Here is a 20,595-nt window from a genome sequence, read left to right as displayed (position 1 = left end):
AGACTTCAATAATGATCATCTCTACTCTCAAAATATGCCCAAATGACATATATAGAAGTTCCTCGAAGGTTTGCCCCTGTTTGCCCAACCACCTAACGTTCAAAAAATTCAAAATCCAGAAAATTGCTGCAGCCCAGGCGCTTCTCATTGACGAATACAGGGCCTTGTCGATGAGACCAAGACGAACTTTCGTTGACGAATATAGGGCTCTCATCGACGAGCATCGGCTCCTCGTCAATGAGTCCTGCTCTGCTGCCCCGTTCATGTTTTTCCTCCTTCCTTCTTTGCTTATCAAAACAGAAGTATAAAAGGCATATATAACATATAATGGGGAGAGTTGGGTATGCCTTGTGTCGGTGGAAGATTTATCAGCCATTTCTTTCACAGGTTTTGGCGGAAGGAATGCTAGGCTGCCTTATGGAGGTGTGATGTATTTGCAATTTTATGGGGGATATGGATGGACCAGAAGGCACGGATTTCTCCATGAAAAGTTTAATTTGGAAGTTGGTCTGGGGTAAGATCCAGTTCTTGGCGTCACTGTGGTGTGTTGGTTTTGGTTTTGGTTTTTTTTGGAGGAAATAGTTTCCAGGAGATACAAAGAGATTGAAGGAACATGCTGGCTTGTTGAGTATTTCTTTTTCCTGTAGGTTTTTATTGTTTTTTCTGGTTTGTTCCAGAATTGCTTTGGGAGATTTCTCATTCCCTGTCTTGTAAATTCTTTTCCCATTAATATAATTTTCTTTTGCTATCAGAAAAATTATTTTATCTGTAATGAAATAGTGATTCTTGCATTTCTGCTGATTGAATTCAATTTTGAGCAAAACTGAATTAGGTCAGATGAAACTGAGAATCAGAATTAAAACGACTGAAACAACTTGTAGATAAGTCATCCATGCTTGTTACCAACAGATTTCCTTCACATGGGATTGAGAAGATACAATGTAGTTTCTTTATGGTTGGCTTATTTATAGTCCCTCCCCGCCATACACCACCCCCCCGCCCCAAAAAAAAGACAAAGAGATAAAGAAAAAAAACAGAATAAAAAGGGGGAAAATCCATCATGCCTCATCATTGCATTCTGGATTTTCTTATTATGTCATAAATGCGCCAAATAATCCTTGTTTTTTTTTTTTTTCTTCTTCTTCTGATTTCAAGTGTAAATGGTCTTGACTTGGCACAGTAGTGGTGGTTGTAATTTCTCCCTACCTGCATTTTCCCAAAGCTTAACAAGTGAATTCATTTTTCACTTGAAGTGTAATATTTATGAAATTGCATCTCTTATTTTACTTTCAGTTGGTGGAAGATTCAATGATTAAGCTGGATAGAATTTGTAGAGAAGCAAGTGTTTTGTTGATATTTGCACGCTCCTATGGACTTACTGGGTTTGTCCGGATCAGTTTGAAGGTAAAGTCTTTTAGCCTTATGATGAAAATCTTTCCATTATCTTGGCATTGCAGGTAGAGCGCAATGGGCATGTGAATGTTGAGTGCCATCATTTAAGCTGTTTCTAAGGCACAATAAAGATGGTGGACTGCTTCCCTGTAAAATGCCCTTGTTTGTTGTCTGTAACACTTATGATTAGGGCCATTTCACTGGGTTAAATAGTGGATCTCAAAATGAGTTGACTCTGCTATTTATTTGAAATGATTATCTTGGTAGACCAGTTTAACCTGTTAAAATATTTTAAATGGCAGGAGTAGAAGTGTGTATTAAATAATAGCAAATTTAAGAATTTCGCCATAAGACTTAATGATTAAAGACATCCCTGTGGTTGATAACTTTATATGAACGTGAAGTGACCTGGGAACTAGTTTGAAGTTGCAAAAGCATTTAGCAGGCCAGTTAAAAGTTGTTAATAGAATTCATATGGCAGAAATCGAAGCTCAACTTTTAAAATTTTGCTGAGGTATAAACCTAACTGATGCTCATTTCATTTTCTTCTTGTTTGTCTGCAGGAGCATGCAGTGATTGAATCAAAGCCTGATCACTTTCTGGATGACCTTCGACTTAATAATCCGTGGCCTGAGCTCAAGAGGTGAGTTTTTATGTTCAGATTCATTTGCTCTATTTTACTCTATTTTATTACCATTACAAGCTGATGCATGATGGCAGTTATCTGCATCCTGTAAGCCTTTAATATTTAGGATTCTTAAGTGGATTATATGTTATAGATTTGCAGAAACAATTGATATAAACGTGCCAGATCCTGTTGTCCATAAGCACACACCCTATGTCATTATTCTTGTCAAGATAGCAGAGGAGTGGGTCAAATCACATGGGGGCAGCCTTCCATCAAGCAGGGAAGACAAAAAGGAGTTCAAGGTTTAAAAACTGGTTTGACCACATGTGTTAGTTTTTCTGTGTCATTGCTGTCAGATTTTGTGATCTGATTGGTGTCTTGAACATCTCAGGAACTTCTTAAAACTAAGATGGTTGCAATGGATGAAGACAACTATAAAGAAGCTATTGAGGCCTCATTCAAGGTCTTTGCTCCTCATGGAATTAGTAAGTAGGTGATTTTAGAAGCAAGGGTTGTAGTTTTTTTATTTTTGGGCATAAAACATTGAGCTCCCCCGAGGTTTGGTAAAAAGACATGAATCTCCCTTGAGGTTTCAGAAATTCTGTTGACCTCCTAAAAGACACAAGCCTTCCCTCAAAAGATTTGTCTTTGTTCAAAATATAAGGGAAGTTTTGTGTCTTTTTGACAAACCTTAGGGAGGTCCCTGGAATTCTGAAGCCTTAGGGGAGGTCAATGACTTGCGTTTTTTTTTCGTCACAATCAAAGCCGCCACAAGAAAACATAGTGTCTTAACTCATGTTTCAAACCTAAGTCCACTTGTAAAGAAAACGCCATTAGGCCATGTTTTGGGTGTTGAAATATGGATAAACTTGGCTAGTTGTAGACAATGTAAAAATGAGAAAATTTTGGACGATGTAAAAATGAGAAGTTGTAAGTGGACAAACTTGGTTAGAGTTACATGTCATGTAAAAATGAAAAACTTTTAGTTTGTTTTGTTAATATATGTCTATATATATATATATAACATAAGTGTGTGGCACTATTGGGTTAGTACATCCATACATTTAACTTCTTTCCTGCCACACTTTCTGGTTTGATGACTGGAGTTTTTTGTTAAATCCCTGATTTAGGTTGTGAATATGCCCTGAATTTAAATCAAAATTATACATTCTTTCTTTATCCATTCAATGCTTTCAATATTGTTTATAAAATTCTACCAACTTTAATTGGGGCTAGAAATGACCTCCCCACTTTTGCCTTGATCTGATTCTTGCTCTCCCTTCTCAAGCCTTTGTTGCACTCTTGAACTGATTCATCTGCTTTGACCTCGCTTAGAATCCACTCTAATCCTTTTTGGTAGCACATAAGGCATGTATCTTTTCTTTGTAGTTGTCTTTGAATTAACCTATTAAATTTTTTAGAAAAATGGAATTCATAAAACCTTAATTTGTGATATTTTGATTAATACATGTTGACAGTGACTTGATGACTAAGTACATTGTGAGTGTGCAACAAACATGTTGTAATATGTGGCTCATATGTTGAGTGGAAGACATGTACAAAGAGAAAACATGGAAGAAATCAGGAATGCTGACGTGTAGGAGGAAACCGTTGACGGTTTGGTGTAGGAGCAGAGAAACAGTTGACTGTTTTGTCTTGTTACATTGACTATTTCCTCTTGGTATTAAATTAGTGACAGTATGTCTGAAACCATCGACGGTTTGGCTCGGTTATTCAGCGTTGGTTTTCAAATTTTGAATTGGAAAGTTAGATAGGTTGGGTTTCGGAGAGAAACACTGCAGGAAAAGTTATATATATATATATATATTGTGAGATTGTTTATTTTCGCCGCGCATTGATTTGCACGACAAATTTGCTATCAGAGCATTGTTGTAATGGCTTTTGGAATTTCTTCTGCAAAGTTTGATGTTGTTGGGTTTGATGGAACGAGAAACTTCAAACTATGGCAGAGAAGGGATAGCGATTTGTTAGTGTAGTAAGGTATGGTGAAGGCATTATATGGAGGTCAACCGGAAGGCATGGATGAAACAAGTTGGAAGGAATTGGAAGCAAAGGTTGTGGCGACTATCAGACTTTGTTTGGCCGTGTTGTATCATGTCATGGATGAGGAATCTCCTGTGGTTGTTTGGTAGAAACTTGAAAACTGATATATGTGTCTCTAACAAACAAATTGTATCTTAAGCAGAAGTTGTATAGGTTTAAGATGGCGGAAGGTTCGGATTGGAACCAACACATCAATGCATTCAATCAGATTGTAAGTGATTTGATGCAGGTTGATGTGAAGTTTGAGGAAGAAGACAAGGCGTTGATGCTATTGAATTCTCTACTTGCGTCTCATACGTATGAAAATCTGATTACGACTCTAACATGGGGCAAAGAAACCCTGAATTTGGAAGAGGTAACAAGTGCTTTGCTGGGTTTTCATCAACGAAAGAAGGCCAACGATGAAATTTCACAAGGTGAAGGGCTTGTGGTAAAGGGCAACTAGGAATGTGGGAGAAGCAAATTCTGGAACGGATCGAGTGGTAATAAGTCTCGATCGCAATCTAAGAAGAATAAGGACATAAGGTATTTTAAGTGGGGGAAAAAGGGGCACATAAAACTAGAGTGTTTGGAAAGGAAGAAGGGGAATTCTGAAAATCAAGAGGGTTCTTCAAAATCGACGAATGTAGTTGAAGAAGGAGACTTAGAAAGCGGTGATGGTGATATGTTATCTGTTTCATCAAGGTCAGATCGCCTTACGAATTCTTGCATCTTAGATTCGGTGTGCTCTTATCACATGACACCAAATAAATAATGATTTAGCACCTACAGGTCAGTTAATTATGGTTCTATTCTGATGGGAAATGATGTTTCATGCAAAATAGTTGGAATAGGAAACGCCAGAATTAAAATGTATGATGGTGTTGTGAGAACATTATGTAATGTAAGGCACATACCGAATCTACAGAAGAATTTAATTTCATTGGGCACTTTGGATTGTAACGAGTTTAGTTACGAGTCTAAAAATGGGATTATTAAGGTGTGTAAAGGCATTCTAATGGTGATGAAGGGGCAGAAATTAGCACGAGGGAAATATCTATGCACTACTGGGTACTACAGTTATAAGTGGAGTTGCAATTGTAGATTTTGAGTTAGATAATACTGTTTTGTGGCATGTGCAGTTATGGCATATGGGTGAGCATGAGATGAAAGAACTTCATAAGAGGAATCTCTTGAAAGGTATCAAAACATGCAAGCTGAATTTCTGCAAGTATTGTGTTCTTGAAAAACAGAACAGGGTGCAGTTCAAAACAACCATTCACAAAACGGAGGATATTCTTGACTACATTCATTCGGATGTTTGGGGGCCAGTGAGAGTAGCATCACGGGGTGGACATATGTACTTCGTAAGTTTTATCGATGATTACTCACAGAAGGTCTGGGTGTACTTCATGCTGCACAAGTCAGAGACGTTTGCTAGATTTAAATTTTGAAAGTTGAGGTGAAAAACTAGATTGGGAGGATAATTAAATGCCTTAGGTCAGATAATGGAACTGAATACGCTGATTCGAGGTTCATGGAGTTTTGTGAGTAGCATGACATAAGGAGACATTTCACAGTTCACCGGACACCACAACAGAATGGCGTGGCAGAAAGGATGAATCGAACTTTGGCTGAAAGAGTTCGGTAGGGTTGAATGCAAGGCTTGCTAAGAATTTCTGGGGTGAGGCAGTAAGTATGACATGTTTCTTAGTTAACCGATCACCAAGGGCATCACTAGAGGGGAAAGTTTCAGAGGAGGTGTGGATAGGTAATGTGGTAGACTACTCTGGTTTGAGAGTATTTGGTTGTCCAGTTTATGTGCACATTTCTAGTAAGGAGAGATTAAAGTTTGATGCAAAATGTAGACGTTGCATTTTTCTGGAATATTAGAAAGGTGTGAAAGGGTTCAAGTTGTGGGATCGAATGACAAACAAGGTGGTGATCAGTAGAGACGTGGTTTTCAATGAGAAAGCCATGGTGACGCGTACTTAGGAAAAAGATTAAGGGAAACAGGTGCCAAAAAACTGGAGTAGAGATGAGCATGTGGTGTAGGTGGAGTTAGAGACTCAGGGCAATGATGACAGTGTTTATAATGCATGGAGTTCTAGTCCGGGAAACCAGTAGGTTGATAGTATCGCTATACACAGACGCAGACGCACTATCAGACCACCGATTAGGTATGGGTTTGATGATCTGGTGTCTTATGCTCTTATTTCCAGTTACAAGGATCCAACTACTTTTCAAGTGGCGGTGCATAGTCAGGAGAAAAGTATGTGGATGGGTGCTATGATGGAGGAAATTGAGGCATTGCATAAGAACCAGACGTGGGATTTGATGGAGTTTCCAAAAAGGAAGAGGACGATAGGTTGCAAATGGGTGTATAGGAAGAAGAAAGTGGTATTAGAAAAGGAATGAAAGAAGTTTAAGGCACAGTTAGTAGTAAATGGATACTCACAAAAGAAAGGGGTTGATTATGATAAAATCTTCTCTCCTGTGGTTAGACACACTTCTATTAGGGTAGTGTTGGGATTAGTGGCGCATTATGATATGCAATTGGAGCAAATGGACGTAAAAATAGTGTTTCTCCACGGTGATTTGGAGGAGCAGATTTATATGGTACAGTCAGAAGGGTTCAGTAAACCTAGACAGGAGCATTTGGTTTGTAAACTGAAGAAGTTATTTTACGGGCTGATGCTGTCTCCGAGGCAATGGTATAAACATTTTGACTCCTATATGATTTGGATAGGCTACAGGAGGCGTGAGTATGATTGCAGCGTGTATGTTAAGAGTCTTGATGATGGTTCTCTCATTTTTCTGTTGCTTTATGTTGATGACATGCTAATGGCTACGAAAGATATGACTGAGGTAAATCAGTTGAAGACTCTGTTGAATAAAGAGTTTGACATGAACGATTTGGGTGCAGCCAAGAAAATTCTTGGGATGGAGATTCGTAGGGATATAACTGCAAGGAGATTGTGGTTATCTCATGACGGTTATGTAGAGAAAGTGTTGGAGAGATTTAGCATGATTAATGCAAAATCGGTATGTAAATTGTTAGCGAATCATTTTAAATTATCTACCGCTTAGTGCCCAAGAACGGATGATGATATCCGTGACATGTCAAAGATTCTCTATGCTAATGCAGTGGAATGTTTAATGTATGTTATGGTATGTACAAGACCAGACCTGACACAAGTTGTCAGCATGATAAGTAAGTTTCTTTCAAATTTGAGTAGACAGCATTGGGATGCCGTCAAATGGTTTTTCAGATACTTCTGGGGTACTTCTCACCATGGCATCATGTTTGGCAAGCAACAGAGTAATTTGTCATTTGTATGATATGTTGATGTAGATTATGCAGGGGATTTGGATGACAGGAGGTCTACAATGGGGTATGTGTTGACCTTTGTAGGAGGGCCTATTTGTTGGAGGTCCATGGTACAGTCTTTGGTTGCATTATCAACAGCTGAGTCAGAGTATATGGCAGTCGCCGACGCTACCAAAGAAACGTTATGGCTTATAAGTTTAGTCAAGGAGCTGGGTATACAGCGAGGTGGAGTTCAGCTGCATTGTGACAATCAGAGTGTCATCTATTTGACAAAGAACCAAGTGTATCATGCAAGAACCAAACAAATAGATGTGAAGTTCCACCGGATCCGGGAATTGGTTTCTTTAGGTGAACTTGTGCTTAAGAAAGTTCACACTTCTGAGAACGTAGCAGATATCTTGACAAGCCGTGTAAGTTCAAACATTGCTTGGACTTGTTGAATGTCTCCAGTTGCTAGACGGGAGGCGGTCCCAACCTATTATCCAAAGGTGGAGCAGCGGGTTTTGTTTTTGATTTTCTCCTAAGGGGCGTATATTCGCCAAGGTGGAGATTGTCGTAATATGTGGCTCATATGTTGAGTGGAAGACGTGTACAGAGAGAAAACATGTAAGAAAACAAGAATGCTAACTTGTAGGAGGAAATCGTTGACAATTTGGTCTAGGTGCAGAGAAACAATCGATTGTTTGCTCGCGGTATTGAATCATCGACCGTATGTCTGAAACCGTTGACGGTTCGGCTCGGTTATTCAGCATTGGTTTTCAAATTTTGAATTGGGTAGTTAGATAGGTTGGGTTTCTGAGAGACACTCCGGGAAAGTTATATATACATGTTGTATGATGTAACTCTGTGTCTTTTGACACAAGATAGTGAAAAATTCATTGTCGTTTGCTTCCATGGACGTAGGCATTGCCTAACCACATAATTCTTCGTGTTATTGTTTTATTGCTTTCATTATAATCTGCATGATTGTGTTTTCTATATATTTCATTGTTAAGTGCTGCATTGTGAGATTGTTTGTTTCAGCTGCGCATTGATTTGCACAACACATGTCCAATATGGGGAAGTACGTAGTTATCCTTGATTTTGAAGGGACTATGGTGATGACACTTCAATATTGATTGGGTTCGCAACAATGTAAATGGTCAAGTAGATTTTTGACACTAAAAGAAGGAATGCTTGCACGAGGGTTTGGGGTGGTGGTGATGGTGGGCATTGAATTGGAGTATGGTGCAACTCTCAATAAATGTCGCAATAAATTTGTAGTCCTTGTATAGGACATGATGCATGGTTATGTGTTTGATGTCATGTGTCCGTTGTAGATTCAACAAATGTGGAGGAGGGATTGACTTATTTTTCCTAAAGGGATAAGTCTGATGAATTTTGTTCTTAGCAAACCTAGATAGAGGAAGGTTACCTCAAGTTGTTAACAACGAATGTAAAATTTGTTAGATTTCTACAATATGGATCGTCATTGACTATATTGGTGCACCCCTTACGAGCAACACTTGGCACATTTACCACTTAGTTGTGAAAAATCAGCAAGAGTGGGCTAGGTCGTTGCTCCAAAGCAACATGTTATGTCAACACCTAGGTATGGTAATATGCAAGGGTCGCATGATTTTGGATGTGAGTAAAAAGTTATTTCAAGAATCTGAGTTTGGGTTAGAAAATCGGAACATAGGTAGCTTTTCTAGTGAAGTATGCAGATCCTTGACACAAATACAACAACACAACAAGCCTAAAGTACCACTAGGTGGGGTCGGCTACATGAATCCCTTTTCGCCAATGCACCCAATCGAGAGCATTTTCTTCCTCTACATTAAAATTTATTAAATCCTTCCTCACTCTCTTATTCCAAGTTATTTTAGGTCTATCCTTACCCTTTTTAATACCATAAACAATAACTAACTCACTCCTCCTCACAGATGCGTTACTACACTTGCATTTCAAATGCCCAAGCCATCCAAGTCGTCCCACCCTTATCTTATCTTCGACCAATGCTATGCCTAGTTTATTGTGTATATCTTTTAATATTATACTACTCATCCACCTTAACATTCGCATTTCAATAACATTTTTACTTTTTTTAGATGTTATTTCTTAGTTGCCTAGCATTCTGATCCATAAAGTGTGGTTGATGTTACAGTTGCCTTATAGAACTTTCCTTTTAATTTTAAGGGTATTCTGCAATCACACAACATGCCTAACACACTCTTCCATTTTACCCAAATTGCTTTAACTCTATATGTTACATCCTCTTCAATATTCCCTTCAGCTTGCATAATAGATCCAAGATATCATAATCTAATAGTGCTATTAATTTCTTGATTATCAAGTTTAATCTTTTCTCCAACACTCCCACTTACATTATTGAAGTTACATTTCATATATTTTATTTTATTCCTACTTATCCTAAAGCCTTTAGACTCTAAAATTGTTCTCCAAAGTTCTAGCTTAGATTCTATTCTGCTCTTACTTCCTTTAATGAAGATAATATCATCTACAAATAACGTATACCAAGGGATCTTGTTTTGGATATTTCTTTTGTGTCCATCAACCACTAAAGCAAAAAGATATGGACTTAAAGTAGAACCTTTAAGTACACCTATTGTGATTGGAAATTTTATAGATTCCCTTCCTACAGTCCTAACACTAGTTGTTACTCTATCATACATATCCTTACTGACCTCAGTATATCTACTGCATACTCCCTTCTTTTTGAAAACTCACCATAGAATTTCCCTATGTACTCTATCATAGGCTTTCTCTAGGTCATTAGAACCATATGCAAGTCCTTCTTTTTCCTGAACTTTTTATTAATCTTCTTAAAAGATAAATAACTTCTATTGTCAATATCCCAGGCATAAAACCAAATTGATTCTTTGAAACTTTCGTTTCTAATCTTATTCTTTGTTCAATTATCCTTTCCCGTTGTTTCATTGTATGACTCATAATCTTAGTCTTAATTCTGCGATAATTATTATAATATTGAATATCGCCTTTGTTTTTGCATAAAGATATTAATGTGTTTTTCCTTTGTTCCACCAGCATTTTCTTGGTTTTTATAATAGTGTTGAATAGATTAGTTAACCATATACTTCCTTTATCCCCTAAATATTTCCAAAGTTCAATTGGTATGTAACCCAGTATTCTAGTCCTATAGATTTCCTTCTTTTCATCTTTTCTAAAGCCACCTTAAACTTCAAAGACTCTAATTTTGTGAATAAATCTCCTATTTTTATTCTTTTCCTCATTTGTCACTCCCAAGCTCAAGCTTTTAGTTTGTATTTCATTAAACAACTTATTAAAGTATCTCCCCCACCTCTCTTTTATGTCTTGTTCTTTGATTAAGACATTATCATTCTCGTCTTTAATAGATTTTACATAATCTCATTCTTTGCATTTTCTTTCTCTAGCTCCAGCAAGTGTATAAATGTCTCTTTCTCCTTCTTTTCTATCTAGACTAGTATATAAAATATACTAAGACCTATGTTTAGCTTCACTAATGGTCTTTTTTGCATTTTTTCTTGACTTTTTTACGTTTCAAGATTTTCTATATTTCTACAATTTTACCATGTTTTATACCAACTTCTTTTTGTCTTCATAGATTTTTGGACATCTTTTTCCCACCGCCAACTTTCTTTATTGCTCCTTCTCTTCCATTTTTAGTATGTGTGTGTGTGTGTGCGCGCGTATACATACACACATACATACACACATACATACACACATACATATTGTGTAGTCTAATACTAGGACTCTATATTGTGTAGTCAAATTTCACTTGGGATAACTTTACAATCTTTACATGATAGACAATCCTTTTTCCTAGTCAAGAAGAAATCTGTTTGGCTTTTATTTTGTTCACTCTTGAAAGTTTTTAAATGTTCTTCTCTTTTTGTAAAGTAGGTATTCAATATAATCAAATTGCAGGACATGGCAAAATCTGAAATTGTATCACTGACCTCATTTTTATCTCCATTTCCATGGCCTCCATGTGTCCTCTCATAACCTATATTGTCCTCTCCAATGTGTCCATTCAAATCAGCCCCAATGAATGTCTTTTTAGAGGTTTGGTATCCCTTGTATAATACTCTTCCCAAATTTGTCTTTTAAGGTTTTCTTCTAAGCCTAGTTAGGGAGCATATGCACTAATGACATTAACTATCTCTAGGCCTAGAGCTATCTTGATTTTTATGTTCCTATCCACTATTCTTTTAACATCTACTACATTATCTTTTAGGTCTTTCTCTACAATGATTTCCACCCCATTTGTATGTTTCTCTTTTCTAGTATACTAAAGTTTAAATCCTGATTTTTCAATTTCTTTAGCTTTCACCCCTATCCATTTTGTCTCTTGAATGAACATTAAGTTAATTTTCCTTCTAATAATTGTTTCCACTATCTCATTGCTTTTGCCCGTGTCCCTGTATTCCAAATTGCTAATCTAATCCTAGTTTCCTGTGCTAACTTCTTAATCCTTTCCTACCCATGTCCATTTTTTGCTCCACCCAGTGGTATAAGTGCACTTGTCACTTTTAGGGGAGGCCCCAACAAGTATTTGGTTAGGATTCATGTTTAAAAGATCCAACCAATTTTATGTTGGCTATTAGTTACCTAACACAGCCCTACTTTTTTATCTAGGCTTGGGACCGATTGTGTGTGCACAGATAATGTGTTACCCCGGGTGAGTGCAAGTATCAACAGTTTTTTTTTTTTTTTTTGAATGATTTTTTTAGTGCAAACTTGTTTCACAAAAGAAGAAGAAGAAGCAAAATTAAAGACACACACACAAGCTACCCTAAGCAACCTAAACTAATTCAAAACTATCTATGCAATATGAAGGCTTGTTTTACCATAGTGGAGGCTGCTGAAGAGCAGGAAACTGAGCCTAAGACTGGGGAGGGGCCCACTGATGATCAGAATGCTAATGCACTTGAGCATTTTGGGAGATGAAGATGAAAAGGATAATGTTAGCTAGTGTGCATGGCCACTTAAAGGTCAAGGTCTTTTTTTTTTCCTCTTTTTTAATTGGAGGAGATTGATGCATTAATTTTATTTATTTATTTATTGCATTTCTATTACTTTCAAATCTTTAAACTTCCAGGATATTTTTATTTAAGAAATTAATATTTTAGTTTATTTAGGTTTCTAAAAACCATTTCTTATTTTCCAAGCACCGCAAGCCTATAAACTGCCCTTATTCAGAGTTGAACTCCAGTTTTATGTTGGGCATTGGTCCTGCATCAACTATATTGACTATACTGTGTGGCTACTGATCACATAAACAATTGATTGTGGAGGTATTTCTGGCACTCCTGCTGATACATCTGCAGTCAAATTTTTAGCCTTAATTCCTTGTGCTTCTTAACCCTTGCATAATTTAACTGGGACTGTACTTACAGGAGCACCTCACATAGATCCTGGTGAAGGCATTTTACTGCCTGATGATGCTAGTATTAAACTGTGTTTACTGAACTCTCAGAGGGAGTCAGATTTAAATAGGGACATCGTAATTGTGGAATCTCTAAGGGGTGAGAGGGACACTTGGGACCCTCAGGAGGAGTTAGGTTGGGTTTGAGTTTAGTTAAATCTACTGGCAAGGAGGTTTGTGTAATAGTGACTTAAAGAAGAATTGAGTTGAGAAGTTGCAAAAACTTGCCACATCTATTTAGCATTGGGGTTTTAAAGGTAGAGAGGTGGGAGATAACAAGGTTTCGGGATGACATCTTTGAGCTGGAATATTAGGGTCAAAGGAATCCTAAGAAGTGTCAGAATATTAAACTTGTTCTATTGAGGGCCTCTTCTGATTTGGTTATGATTCAAGAATCTAAACTGCAGTTGATGATGGTTTGGTGATTCATAGCATCTGAGATTCTAGGTTTAAGGAAAGGTGGTTTTTGTCATCATGTTTAGTGGCTGGGAGTGTGCTTGTTATCTGGGGTACTAGGTTTGATACAGCCTCAACTGTCCTAGTTTTCGGGGTTTTTTTTTTTCAGGGCGTAGGAGTTCTCATCAGCTGTTTATGCTTTATGCTACCTGTGTACCAAACTGGTGTTTGCGGTGATTTTAATGTCTATTTGCTTCTCTTGCTAGAAGTTAGGGGGTTCTGGTCATGCAAGAACTGGCCAGCATGTCCTTTAAGCTATCTAGCCCAAAGCTATGAGGAAAGATAAGTCTTCAGATGGCCATTCCCATGCTACCTGTCACACCAAAAGAAACACCAACTCTCCACCACCTGCTATGAAGCCCACATGCTGCAGTATGCCTTCCCATCCTTTCCTAATCCATTTCCACATCCTCATGTTATCCATTTCCCTACCTTCTTCAGCATGCCATTTCAATCCAACATGTATTTATCTCAACAATCTTTCTATACTATCTTTTTTTTTTTTCCTCTTTTTAATTCACTGTGAAGCATCAATTCCACTCCCCAAGAAGGGCTGTGCTAAATGGAATCAGATTTTAAATACAGGAGCCTCCTCTATTTCTATGTTGTTACGGTCTGACAAGGCCCCATTTTACCAAGTGATACTTGAAATCTTTCCCCATATTGTGCCCAAGGAATTCTTTTGTGAACCCTCCAACATCTTTGTTTTTGTGCATTGAATGGGAAAAGAGATATAAAGTACATGAGAAGATTTGGTGTATGATTATCATTAAAAAGAGTAAATATTGTATTGGAGACACATGGTTATATAGACACTTGAATATCTCTAGCCTAAGGTATAACTGTTGAAAATGGGACAACTTTGGCAATTTTTATGTGTACCTATGTTTTTTGGTTTCAAGGTGGGGAAAATTTGACATCTAGAGACAAAATGTCACAAATGACATGCACAGGCACAGACATCATGACTGACCTGTGCTTGCATCGATGTAAAATGTAGGAACATTGATAATTGGTTGTCAACCTTGGTTTAGTATGCATAAATTGGTTAGTTGTTAAGCTCTAGTCTTAGTAAGCAGTTGAGTTGTATTTGTGCTACACTTTTAATTTTATTCATTTATCACATCTCAGGCTCATATTTGCAAAAGATAATTAATGATAGCTGTGCTGAAGTTGATTCTAATTCATCTGATTTTTGGATCATGGTGGCAGCCTTAAAGGTTAGGTTTCAAAGTTATTATGTACTAGAGTATCCACAATCATTGTTCTTACTTGAATGTGAATATTCTCTCTCTCTCTCTCTCTCTCTCTCTCTCTCTCTCTCTCTCTCTCTCTCAGTTTGCTTGGATATAAAGTGATGTTCCTCTATTTTTAAGTTGAAATTTTAGGTGTCAATACATTTAAAGCTTGTCAAAAATACCGTTCTTTTTGCTTGTATTCATATTTCAGGAGTTCATTGCTAATGAGGGTGGTGGGGAGGCACCACTTGAGGGATCAATACCAGATATGACATCTTCAACTGAGTGAGTTACTTCTTCGTCTTCTTATCAGGAACCAGTATTCTCTACTTCTTTTAAAAAAAATATTGAAAATAAACAAATGAACTCATTATTTGAGACCTTTGCGTACTGTCTTGCAGGCATTATGTAAATTTGCAGAAAATTTACCAAGCCAAGGCTGAGGCTGATTTTCTTGTTGTGGAGGAACGGGTGAGAAATATCCTAAAAAAAATTGGTAGAGATCCAAATAACATCTCAAAGGCAAAAATAAAAAGCTTCTGCAAAAATGCAAGAAAACTCACAGTAAGTGTGTGGAAGTTACCAGCTTTTTGGTCTGCCTTCTAGTTTAACATTTGTCTTTCAATTCATATGGCACAATTATATGTTTTGTTCCCTGTATTGAGACTTCTTTGGTTCCAATCAATTTTGGTACGTGACACACGAGAGAAAGACTTACTTTTCGGGCGAATGCAGCATTTGCCATACGGCATACACTGCCTTACTATTAGCAATTCACCATGAGCTCTTAACTGCTTTTGCTCTTAACCCAACAAAATTGTAATTTTTTAATTTTATCCATTAGCATTGGAATTGTAGGCAGTTATCTAATTATCTGCAGGATTGTTTTGAGGAGTTTGTCAAACGATGTACTTGCAGCCCCACTTGATAGTTTTTTTTATGTGAGTATTATCTGCATAGTAAGTGGATTGGTATGCATTTGGTGATCTTATGTCACTGTATTCATGGCCCCAACTAAAGCAATAGAAATTTAGAAGAGTACAACTAACTCTGTATCCCCAAACTAACAAAGCTATGAACATGGTAATACAAGATCAACAAATGCATATAAATCTTTTGCTGTGATATATCTGGCATCCATTGGCCTTAATATTCTAGCACTTCTATTAGATCATGTAGAGGCAATTCTCATTAATCTTCTCTGTGTGTATTTGCTGAGGCATCCTCGGGGTGTACTTTATTGTATTTTGCAGGTGTGTAGGTATCGCCTTATTGAGGATGAATTTAATTCTCCAATCCAACCAGAGTTACAAAAATATTTGACAGATGAGGACTGCAGGTGGCATCAAGTTCACTGCTTTTCTCTGCACTTGTTATTTTACAAGATATCAATTGATTTATACATTTATTTTCTTGATGCTTACCCAGAGCATTTATAGACAACATCTTTTTAAGAATTTCATAACAATGTTCTTTTAGGCAGTCAGTTTCTAACACTTGCGTTGGCTTCAAAGCCAGAAAACTTAGAAAGGATTGAGATAAAAAGCTATCTGATCTGGTGCATTAGCAGAAACTGTCATTTCTCAGAGTACTAAAAAACTGCGAATGAAACAACAAAAGAAATTTTATTCTAAGTTGATAGTTTGAAGGAAACACAATGGAGAATCACTAGGAATTGCCGTAGAGGGCTTCTAGAAATTAGACCCATAGAATCTGATTGATAGCCATTCTACTTTTGTTTTTCTGTTTTCAAACAATGGGGGAAAAAATGAAAGTAAAATGCCAAAATTATCTTTGGTATGTTCTTGAATACTGTTATTCAAGAATGTTCATGAAGACAAACCATTTCCAGAGGACAAAGAATGTTCAAGAATGGAATCTACTGATAAATGAAGAAAATAACATTGGTATATTTTTGAATTTCTGTTTTTGTTTAGCGTATTCTTGAATTTTTGTTTTTTTTTAAATTGTTTTCCATTTTCAGAAATGAAAATGATTTCTGAACCAGAATAGATTCCCACAGCAGTATCCTTTGCACTTCTTTTCATTTTTGTAAATTTTCTGAACCAAATTGTTCCTTAGATTCCCACATTGTGAATCACAAGATCGAACACATCTTAAATATTTTTCTAGCTCTTTTACAACCCAACTCATACTTCTTGGATGAGAAACTTTGCAATAGCACAATTATTGGTGGAAGTAGGATTTTCCATATGTTGCACGTGTGGCTTTTGAACCTGTGCATTTCAACCTCTGCAGCTTCACTCAAGTATTGAATTTATCATCAATTATCAATAATTGGTAAATTATCGATGAACATATTTTCCAAACATTTGTCATCCTGGTGGTTTTGATGTGGCTTGTTCCATAGATATTGTTTCGCACTGTGTACATTGTCATAATGATTCTCTCTGAGAAGGATATTTTTTTTTTGTCTGTATCTACTTTGAAATTATTTTCCAGAATATCGGCTGTGGATGCTTCAAGATGCTACAACCATTGTTCTGCCTTCCTTGCCCTGCTTTTACTCTAAATTTTATTGTTACATCAAATGAATGAACTGCAGAAACTGTCTCTTTAATCTCAAGTTGTTATTTGCCCACTTACCTGACATCTACATTTGGTTCTTCAAAATTTATTGAGTCACTGCTACAAATATTTTTTGAAAAAGCCATTTGCTTTCGACATTCTTCCATCATTTCTATCAGCTGAAGCAATTTGTTTGTTCAAAGCATGGTTTTAAAACGCACTTCGGACTGGGTTCAACTGAGCCTGGTCTCTTGGCCGGTCTGGATCCAGGGTAAAACTCAGTTTTGAGATGAACCAGAGTGAATCCGATTGGCTCAGTTTGACGTCGCCTAAACCAGTGGGTTGGCTGAGTTGACATGGTCACAGAATTTGTTTATGGTTATTGTTAGCAAGGATTGAACGTTGCGCCTCCATCACAACTGGCAAATTATTACCTAATTGAGCATCTTCAACATTTGTTAAGCAATGAAAAAAATTTATTTCAGTACTTCTTGATATGTTTTTACTTTTTTTTTTACAAAACCATAAACTCATGTGTACTTTGAATCCTAATATATTTCAAACAAAAGCAAAATATTATTTTTATACACATACATATGACATTATAATTATATAATATGTAATGCTGATGTCATGGGTTCAATCACTGGATTGGTTTGGCCAACTGAGTTAGCGTACTAGATTGGTCTCAGTTTTGGTTTTAAAATGATGGTTCGAAGTGCCTCCTAAAGTGGGAGTCCTAATACGAGAGCTGCTTAAAGAAAATGTTAACCATCAGACTAAACAGAACCACACAATTAATCTTGTGTAAAATGAAATGGTCGCAAATAATTAGCTTGTTTTTCGCATTTCTTTTTTTCCTAGTTTTTGTTATTCAGTTTTCTTAAATATTTTGTGCAGTTAAAATCAGCAGTTTTCTGTCTCTATTGTGGCAGTGTTGCTGTGGGATTTTATATTTTGCTTCGAGCTGTTGATCGGTTTGCTGCGAATTACAACAGTTTTCCTGGGCAATTTGATGGGTAACACCTGATACCATATAAACAGCGTGTGTGTGTGTGTGTTTTCAAACAATGATAGTCTTGGAGTACTATTATATTTTACTCATAACCAGAACTCTACAATTTGACTTTGTGATCAAAATTTGCAGTGAAATTGATGAGGATATATCTCGTTTGAAAACTACAGCTGTTGGCTTGCTTGGTGACCTAGGCTGCAATGGCTCAACCTTGACAGAGGACCTTATTAATGAGATGTGCCGATATGGTGCTGCAGAGCTCCATGCAGTTGCTGCATTCATTGGGGGAATTGCATCCCAGGAAGTCATCAAGGTTTTTGTATCTTCATTCGATTAAGTTTTTGCTTCTTTTATGGTTAAGTCCATGTGAAAGTGTGTTTATGAGGGTCACATTGTTGGTTAAAATACTTCATGTAGTCACATTTGGTATTGTTTCGTTCTGGTCTCTTATTTTTGTTTTTGAGTGATTGCTAAAGTTTGTTTTTAGAAGTAGAATCGTTGCTATATCTTTTTGACACGCCCTAAGAATTTATGTATTGTTTCCACTACAGCTTATCACAAAACAGTTTGTTCCGATGAGGGGGACTTTCATATTCAATGGTATTGATCACAAATCTCAGCTGTTGTCACTTTAAGCTGGAAGTCCTCAAAAAGTAATTGGTATGTTCTCATCTTCCCCTTGGCTATAAAATGGTTTGCAGTTTATGAGTACACTATTTTGGGCTCATGATTTTGCAGTTCATTGTTTCTCATTGGCAGGTAATTTTATCAGATGAAGATGGAGAAAAGGATTTCTTCACATTATTGAAGGGTAAGTTCAGTTTGTTGGATAACTGAAGCACTTGTAGTATGTATGTAACGATTCCATGTATTGAAAAAAAAAAAGGGGGAGCTTGGGACCCAAAAAGAAAGAGGGGAAAATGTTTAACACTAAATGAAAAGTTTTAATAATAGGTTTTGAAAAGAAAACAGGGTTTTACATTTTTCACCACAGGATGGAGCTGTAACTACTGCTGCTTTTTTTCCTCTTTGTAAGGTTATTTGCTGCTAATTTATTTATTTTTGTTCGGGACTCCCCTCGTATCTGGTTCTTGGAATGGAACGCAAACATGAAGAATTTATTAGTGATAAATTTGAATCATTTGGTTCCATTGGTGCGTACCAAATGTCTTGAGTATATTTGTCAATTAATAAAATTATGGTAGTACTTCATTTTTAATTTTGGGCAATTAACTTGCTAGCTGTATACCGATGCTACGCACAGGCAATTATATTGCATAATTTTATGATTAAAAATTTACAATAACATAAATATTATATCAAATAGTTGTTATTAAGCTTTTTTTTTTTATATATTAAAATAATAATTATAATTTAAACTTAAAGGATTAAGTGTGTAAATAGTGTTAATTATTTGTTCCTCTAGAAAATAGTTCATCAAATTATATAAATTAATAAATTTGAAATATTGAATTTATATTAAGAAAATCACAAATGGTACATAGATTGCTGCATAATGGTACTCTATGCATATGAAGATACAAGTACATGACCTAACCTAAATTTATGTAGTACGCACCAAAGTTTTTCTTTCTTTTTCTTTTCTTTGGTAGGCCAAAGGTTTTCTATTTTAACTGCCTGTGTACCAATGCCATTATATTTTTACTTCTAAGTTTTAAACCAATGGATTCATTTTATTTCCACATTCTCCTCTCACTTAAAAAATAAGCCAAAATTACGTGAAATAATTGGTCTCAATCCTTAATAGGTTCGTTTCAAAGACCCATAATAATAAAGACATGGATGAAATCATAGATACATGATTTCTAAGTTTTAGCAAACACGACGATACAGCTGACGATTTGGCAAATTCTACGCATGTAAAATGAGAAACTAAATGAAAATAACATGTATGCTTATTGAATATAAAGAGACATAAAGAGGGAGACACTTAGAAAACTAATGTTAGTCTCCTTCCTTCATTGACAATTTAACATATGACTAATTGAAACAAATTGTTAAATCCAAACCACAATAATTTGTAAACTTTCTTCTCCTTATATACTATTTTATAGGTTAATAGATCAATGTAAGCTTTACAAATAATTCAAAAACAAATATAAGAATTACTAAGAAAAATGGCTGGCTAACTTAACAATGACTAAATTAAACAACTTTCTCATTTGAAAAAAAGGTGACATGACAATTCTACATGTTATAAATTTGTATTTATCCTATACAATTGATTATGTGAAAAGGTTTCAAAAGCTAGTATCGCTATTATGAAACTAGTCAAATGAAAGGGTTAGCATAAAACATGATTTTGCATTTTGGGTGTAGTTTAATTTGTTGTGCTTGAGAAACTTAGAAAATAAATTTATATAAAAACTCAAATTTTCATCTTTTTATTCACAAAAATAATAATATGTCTAAAAAATAATTAAAAATAATCAGGAAAATAATGCAATAATGGTTTTGCATTTTCGCGCGCGTGCGCACACATACACCAATTATGCATGAAAAAAATGG

General features: G+C 36.1%; 1 protein-coding gene across 1 annotated transcript in view; it reads left to right on the top strand.

The window, feature by feature from the left end:
- The window catches only part of LOC131149345 (NEDD8-activating enzyme E1 regulatory subunit AXR1-like), a 34,170-nt gene extending 14,955 nt beyond the window's left edge, over nt 1-19,215 (top strand). Inside the window, exons 4-15 of the mRNA XM_058099721.1 lie at nt 1,294-1,404; nt 1,956-2,035; nt 2,172-2,322; nt 2,412-2,505; nt 14,416-14,504; nt 14,734-14,807; nt 14,924-15,086; nt 15,776-15,861; nt 17,987-18,070; nt 18,199-18,379; nt 18,618-18,726; nt 18,826-19,215. Of these exons, the coding sequence (XP_057955704.1) occupies nt 1,294-1,404; nt 1,956-2,035; nt 2,172-2,322; nt 2,412-2,505; nt 14,416-14,504; nt 14,734-14,807; nt 14,924-15,086; nt 15,776-15,861; nt 17,987-18,070; nt 18,199-18,379; nt 18,618-18,701 (1,197 nt within the window). The 3' untranslated portion in view covers nt 18,702-18,726; nt 18,826-19,215. The remainder of the gene's footprint in view (nt 1-1,293; nt 1,405-1,955; nt 2,036-2,171; nt 2,323-2,411; nt 2,506-14,415; nt 14,505-14,733; nt 14,808-14,923; nt 15,087-15,775; nt 15,862-17,986; nt 18,071-18,198; nt 18,380-18,617; nt 18,727-18,825) is intronic.
- The last annotated feature ends 1,380 nt before the right edge of the window (nt 19,216-20,595 follow it).

This window comes from Malania oleifera, chromosome 2 (assembly GCF_029873635.1).
Source record: "Malania oleifera isolate guangnan ecotype guangnan chromosome 2, ASM2987363v1, whole genome shotgun sequence".
Lineage (NCBI taxonomy): Eukaryota > Viridiplantae > Streptophyta > Magnoliopsida > Santalales > Ximeniaceae > Malania > Malania oleifera.
The sequence above is the reverse complement of the archived record's forward strand: the minus strand, read 5'-3'. Positions and strand labels throughout refer to the sequence as shown.